Consider the following 7500-nt stretch of genomic DNA (forward strand, 5'->3'; position numbering starts at 1 on the left):
CCGGCTGAGAATAGATTAACTCATTAAAAAACGGAATTGTATTATAAACGCAAATAAATAATTTACTGAGATTTATTAATTAATACATTTGCGTCTTTAATTGATATTAATTAATTAAATTTATTAGTGTATTTCCATCTCTAATTGATATTAATTTACATTTACTAATTAATATATTTCATTTTCTAATTGATATTAATTTACATTTATTAATTAATATTAATTTATCGAGCTTCATTAATTAATATATTTGCCTTTCTAAGAGTGAGTGCCATGACAGTCTCTTCGATTCTCGCGACTGTTACAGTGGCCGTCATCCTCCACACTTCAACAGCTCAATGTCCCACAGGCTGCACATGCCTTGGAACCGTCATCAACTGTCGAACCAGCTCGTTGACGAGCATCCCAAACTTTGGCGACATTGCAAAGACGGCGCAGTCTCTGTAGGTCACAGAAGCAATTCCTTCTATCTCTTTGTAAACGTTAATGTTTCTTGTTTCTATGGGCGTGGCCAATAAACGTGGTCACGCCCTCTTTTTCTTTTTCCTTCTTCCCTACTAGGAGTTTGGGTGATAACCAGATTGCGTCATTAGATGAGAATGCATTCTCGACGTTGATCTCGCTGCAGCAGCTGTTGGTCGACTTTAGTTATTTGCTAGAATCGATGAGTTAGAGTGATATCGATGTGTTGTGATTGTGTGTGTACTGAAGGTTCCTGGATAGTAACAGTATAACGAGTGTGAGTGAGAATGCGTTTGCAGGATTGGGGAACGTCACTGATCTGTGCGTATGAGTCGTTGGCATTCTGCAATGTGGTGTTGACATGTTTTGTTGTGTTTTTGATGTTTGTTGATATTGTAGGCGTTTGAATGAAAACAAGCTGAAGACGTTGGCGAGAGATGTTTTTCAACCATTGACCTCACTCAAGACACTGTGAGGACGCATAGACATACACCAGACATACAGACAACCAGACAACCAGACCGACAGACAGACAGACAACCAGACAGATAGACTGTCAGGAGACAATGAGACAGACAGCTAGACAGACAAACAGATAGACATACATACATACATACAGACAGACAGACAGACAGATAGACTGACAGGAGACAATGAGACAGACAGACAGACAGATAGACTGACAGGAGACAATGAGACAGACAGACAGATAGACAACCAGGCAGACAGACAGACAGACAACAAGACAGACAAGCAGACAGACAGACAGACAGACAGACAACAAGACAGACAGACAGGCAGATAGACAGACAGGAGACAATGAGACAGACAGACAGACAGACAGGCAACAGGGCAGACAGACAACGAGACTGACAGACAACCAGAAACCAGACAGACAGCCAGCTAGCCAGACAGACAGACAGACGGACTGACAGACAGACTGACAGGAGACAATGAGACAGACAGATAGACAGACAAGACAAGACAGGCATGTTGATGGTGCTGCCGCATCCAGAAGAGAAAAGATCAAACATACAAAGTATGACTCCCACTGCTACCAGGAGGGTATGCACCAACAGCAATCCCTTTGGTATTTGAACATTATGGCAGATGGGGTAATGAGGCTCAACAGTTTTTAAAGACTCTTTCTCTCATGTCTTATGATGAGGACGGTCATCAGAATGCATCCAATTTTACAACATATTGGAGACAACGTTTATCAGTTCAGTTACAACAATGTAACGCTAGAGTGATTACCAGGAAGACATCCCGCTTACTGGAACATACAAGGAAAGTGAAGAGATGAACAATACACACAATTATTAATGTGCTTTACTGTACAGCCCTATATAGGGCTGGTTTCTGTAGAGTTTTAGTTTGGTAGAGATTTTGTGCGATTGGGACAGTAGAGTTGCTTAGTTGTGGTGATTGTAGATTTCAATGTTGAAAATATATGTATTGGACAGACAGACAGACGGACTGACAGACAGACTGACAGGAGACAGTGAGACAGACAGATAGACAGACAAGACAAGACAGACAGACTGACAGGAGACAATGAAACAGACAGACAGACAGACAGACAGACCTATAACAAGACAGAAAGATAAACAGACAGACAAACAGACAGACAGACAACCAGACAGACAGACCGACGGACTGAGACAGACAGACTGACAGGAGACAGTGAGACAGACAGATAGACAGACAAGACAAGACAGACAGACTGACAGGAGACAATGAAACAGACAGACAAACAGACAGACAGACAACCAGACAGACAGACCGACGGACTGAGACAGACAGACTGACAGGAGACAGTGAGACAGACAGATAGACAGACAAGACAAGACAGACAGACTGACAGGAGACAATGAAACAGACAGATAGACCTATAACAAGACAGAAAGATAGACAGACAGACAGACAGACAGACAGACAGACAGACAGACAGACAGACAGACAACCAGACAGACAGATAGAAAGACAAACAAACACACACACACACACACACACACACACACACAATCTTTGACTTTTCCTCTAGACATCTTCAAGACAACGTTCTGACCACTCTGCCAGACAACATCTTCGCCAATTTGGACTTAACAACAATGTTGGTATTTCCCACATTTTTGTATCACACACTCATTCTCTAACATCAAACATTACAACAGTAAATTGGAAAACAATCGACTATCATGCGACTGCACAACTCGTTGGCTGGGCGAATGGATCAGAAACAACTCAGCAGTGGTAGACACCCCAGACAACATACTTTGCAACTTCCCACCCTCTCTAGCCAATCAACCAATATCTAACGTGCTCACTAGCAAGTTTGTGTGTGGTGAGTCAGAATACTGTGCACATGCATTGATCGCTTCTATACGATGTTGGTCTATCTCCAGAGGCTCCGACTCTCAATGGGAGTCCGAGCAATGAGACAATACGGACGACTGAGCGACTGACTCTGTTGTGTAACGTATCCAGTATTCCTCGGTCTGATTTCACTTGGAGTAGAGACGGAGTTGTTGTTGAAGCTGATGATAGAGTGACTGTTGATGAGTCTGGTTCTCTTGTTGTATCGTCGGTTGAGTTGACTGATGCTGGAGTGTATGTGTGCAATGCAAGTAATCTGGAGGGTTTTGTTGTTAGCTTGTCGGCCACCGTCACAGTTGAGGGTATGGGAGTTTACTGCACACACACACACACACACACACACACACACACACACACACACACACACACACACACACACACACACACACACACACACACACACACACACACACACACAAACACGGACACAATATACATATATATATATATATATATATATATATATATATATTACTATCTTTAATTACATATTTTTACTTCTAGTTTATCTTTTTTTATTTTCATTTTTATTATTTTTATTTTTATTTATTACTTTTATTTTTATTTATTATTAACTATTTTTATTTTTATTTATTTTTTAATTTTTTTTATTTTTATTTATTATTTTTAATTTATTTTTATTTATTATTTTTTAATTTTTTATTTTCTATTTTTATTTATTATTATTTTTATTTTTATTTTTATTCTTATTTACTATTTTTATTTTTATTTATTATTTATTATTTTTATTTATTTTTTATTTTCTATTTTTATTTTTATTTTTTATTTTCTATTTTTTTTATTTATTATTTTTATTTTTATTTACTATTTTTATTTATTATTTATTATTTTTAGTTTTATTCATTATTTTTATTTATTTATTATTTATTTATTTATTATTTTTATTTACATTTTTGTTTATTATTATTTTTTTACATCTTATTATTATCTTATTTATTTTCATATTTTTTCATATTTGTACATTATTATTGAACAACTAGTATATGTGGAGTGACTGTAAGATGTCTGTATGATATAGAATCAACTTGTTTCGATCATCTATTCACCGCCGATCACGAAAGTGACGTCGACTGCGGTGGCCCTCACTGCAAACCTTGCAATGAGACACAAGTAAACAATAACCCTATATGTCACGTGACCAACAACTTTCACACTCTCGTTCTCTATCAACTAGAATTGTCTGTCCGATCGCGACTGTCAGGACAAATTGTATTGTATGGGTGTTCACGAGCTGCTCTCGGGGTTGCTCTACATAGGACAACGACACGTGCTGTATGGCACATGTGGTAAACAGAGATACATAAGTCCAGAGTTAGTGCTCACTATGAGATCATATATCATCTCTTGTATCTCTGCAGTTAACGAAACAAAACCATCAACAACCCTAGCGGAAAGATTTCGGGTGAGTTTAGTTTTATTGGACACACACACACACACACACACACACACACACACACACACACACACACACACACACCACGTGCACACACACACACAGACACACACACACACACACACACACACACACACACACACACACACACACACACATGCACACACACACACACACACACACACACACACACACATACACACATGCACACACACACACACACATGCACACACACACACACACACGCACACACACACACACACACACACACACACACACACACACACACACACACACACACACACACACACACACACACACACACGATGCAATCAACAGACTTCATGAAACACATGCTTCCATGAACGATATTCATTGTGAAAACTATCATTTGTATGGTGTGTGGGCGTGTGACAACTTGGACTCGATATGTACAGGTACACACTTGGACTCTCGTTTAGACCCTATCTTGTTAATATCAACACCATCCACAGATAGCATACACCACACACAATGCACCCAGATTAGTTGCCATGACAACCACCCAACGTTTCATTGCCGGTCACTCGTGTGAGTGAGTGGCAAGTTGTGTTGGCTCCAAGAGAATATTTTGGACACACTAAACTACAACAAACATGCGATCACTGAAAAGTGTTCTCAACTTATTGGTTTCTCTTCTGCTCTCTAGACTGCTCTGATAGGGAGAGACGACCCGCTGCCCGATATCGATGCGGCCGCCGATCTGCAAACGATCAACGACCGACTTCACGACGAACTAGCCACACAACTGAATGTCAGACACTCGCTCAGTCAAACTATGCATTTATCTAGCCTCGGCCTCCCAGACCAGTGTAGCGCCGATTCAAAATTGCATTGGTGCTACACACGTACACGGGTCTAGGAGGCCGAGACTAGCATTTATCTCACATTGACGACTCCCGTTTCAGGCCAAAAAAGAAGTAATCAAGAACGTCAACGTCGTGTCGGTTGAACGCTACGGGAACCCACTCCTTCAGGTCTGCAACTTTGCACTCAAAAAGCAACAAAAAATTTGTTGTGATAATTAATATCAAACAGATTTATTTTGAACTGGACCGGGTGGTTGACAGAGAGGCGGCGGATTCAGCTCGACGGCAACTGGAGACCAACATGCACGAGGGAAAGATCCTCGGGACGTTGTCGCTCAAAGATGACTCGGACACAATTCTCATCACTCTCTAGTTATTATAGTCACGTGATTGCCTTGATGCTTTCGTATGCATCGATATGGTAATCTATTGCAGCATCCTTACGTAGTAGGTCCAACATCATTGGGACCATGCAATTCGTATTGTGAGTACATACATGTATACAAAATACAGGGAGTAACAATTTATTGACTGCAACAGCCTGTCAGTTCAATTTCCGTCTATGTACACAAATTTGTTTGTTGGCTGTTGAATTGATGATCATGGTGATCGTGGAGTAAATCCTGCCTCGTCCAGAATGACACACGTTTCGGTAAAAACCTCGGTGATCTCTCGGTCGGCATCAATCTATAGTGATTAATTAGTCAAGACAGTCCAAAAATTTTTTAATAATTTTTAAATTTAAAAATTTAAAAATTTAAAAAAATTAAATTTAAAAATTAAAATAAATTACAAAAATTAAAACTACATTATAAAATTTTTAAATAAATTACAAAAATTAAAAATTTTAAAATTAAAAATTTTAAAATTAAAAATAACATTAAAATATTAAAAATAACATAAAATTTTAAATAAATTACAAAAATTAAAAATAACATTCAAATATTAAAAAATAACATAACAAATTTTAAAATTAAAAATTAATTAGAAAAACTAAAAATATATTATAAAAATATTAAATTTAACTTTTAAAACACATTTAAGAATTTTAAATAAATTACAATTTAATGATAAAAATTTGAAAATCAGAAATAAATTTTACATTATTAAATTCAAATTTATAATTTATTTTAAGTAATTAAATTAAAATTTATTAAATAAATCCGGACAAATTCTGTGTGTCCCCCTTGTGTGTGCTGGGTTGGTTGGCGGGTGCCCAGATGGGGTGAAGACCCCACTTGCCCATTATGGAGAGGGTAATGACACATAATAATTAGTTAAATACATAAATGATTTAAAAAAATAATACAATAAATTAGATAAAAATTTAATTAATAAATGGTAATAAAATAAACAAATAAATAAATAATAAAATAAATAAATAAATAATAAAATAAATAAATAAATAATAAAATAAATAAATCGCAATTAATTAATTAATAATAATTATTGATCTGCTTGCCTTCTTCAGTGTTCCCTTTTCACTGTAGAAGTCCAAGACCGGTATCGTACTGTCTTGGAATGTTGTGAATCGTTTCTTGATTGTTTCCTCGTTGTCGTCTGATCTCCCGCTCGTCTTGCCTCTCTCTAGCAGTCGCTGCATCATCACCTCTTTGGAGCATTCGTAGCATAGAACCAAGTGTGACGACGCAATCGTTCGTTCGAATTCAATGCCCTGATTGACGTCACGAGGAAACCCGTCAATAAGAAATCCGGGACTCTCACACACTTTGATCATTGCTGCCTCGATTAGACCGAGTGTGACCTCCTATGAGATATACAATAATTTATGTTGAATACTGAAGCCAATTATGTCTGTAGTTAATCGAATTTCTGCTGACTGTATAGAGAAATTGGAGTCGTCAGCTGGTAAATTATTGGAATGCTTGATTGATGGTAATACAACTATACAGACAGACAGACAGACAGACGGGCAGACAGACAGACAGACAGATAGACAGACACAAAGAGACAGACAGATAGACAGACAGACAAACAGACAGACAGATAGACAGACACAAAGAGACAGACAGATAGACAGACAGACAGACAAACAGACAGACAGACAGACAAACAGACAGACAAGCAGATAGACAGGCAGACTGATTGTTTTATTGATTTTAAACTATAAAGATACGACAAGCAAATCTTCAAAAGTATACAAATCCACCTCAGACCTAGTAGATTAAGACTGAATATCCCTATACCTAAATTTGTCTATCATCTCTATACTTGACTGTGTAAGAGGTAAGATATTTTTCGTAAGGTCACTTGGCTGTTACATAGACAAACAGACAGACACACAGAGACAGACAGACAGACAAACAGACACACAGACAGACAAACACAGACAGACAGACAGACAGACACAGACAGACAGACAGACAGACAGACAGA

The 7500-nt window shown here is 37.7% G+C and overlaps 2 protein-coding genes across 2 annotated transcripts in view; one reads left to right on the plus strand and one right to left on the minus strand.

Annotated features, from left to right (window-relative positions):
* Nucleotides 1-260: 260 nt before the first annotated feature.
* On the plus strand, nt 261-5656 carry LOC134190956 (peroxidasin homolog). The gene is made up of 13 exons (XM_062659510.1): nt 261-443; nt 562-633; nt 712-783; nt 862-933; nt 2510-2578; nt 2640-2809; nt 2871-3143; nt 3881-3972; nt 4037-4148; nt 4221-4264; nt 4944-5048; nt 5203-5271; nt 5333-5656. The coding sequence occupies exons 1-13, from the start codon at nt 274-276 to the stop codon at nt 5474-5476; spliced, it is 1464 nt and encodes a 487-aa protein (XP_062515494.1). The 5' UTR covers nt 261-273; the 3' UTR covers nt 5477-5656.
* LOC134191403 (uncharacterized) overlaps nt 5471-7500 on the minus strand; it is a 13259-nt gene continuing 11229 nt past the window's right edge. Inside the window, exons 16-17 of the mRNA XM_062660015.1 lie at nt 6566-6871; nt 5471-5790 (exon numbers count right to left, since the gene is read on the minus strand). Of these exons, the coding sequence (XP_062515999.1) occupies nt 5704-5790; nt 6566-6871 (393 nt within the window). The 3' untranslated portion in view covers nt 5471-5703. The remainder of the gene's footprint in view (nt 5791-6565; nt 6872-7500) is intronic.

The sequence above is a fragment of the Corticium candelabrum genome, chromosome 15 (genome assembly GCF_963422355.1).
Source record: "Corticium candelabrum chromosome 15, ooCorCand1.1, whole genome shotgun sequence".
NCBI classification, from domain to species: Eukaryota; Metazoa; Porifera; class Homoscleromorpha; order Homosclerophorida; family Plakinidae; genus Corticium; species Corticium candelabrum.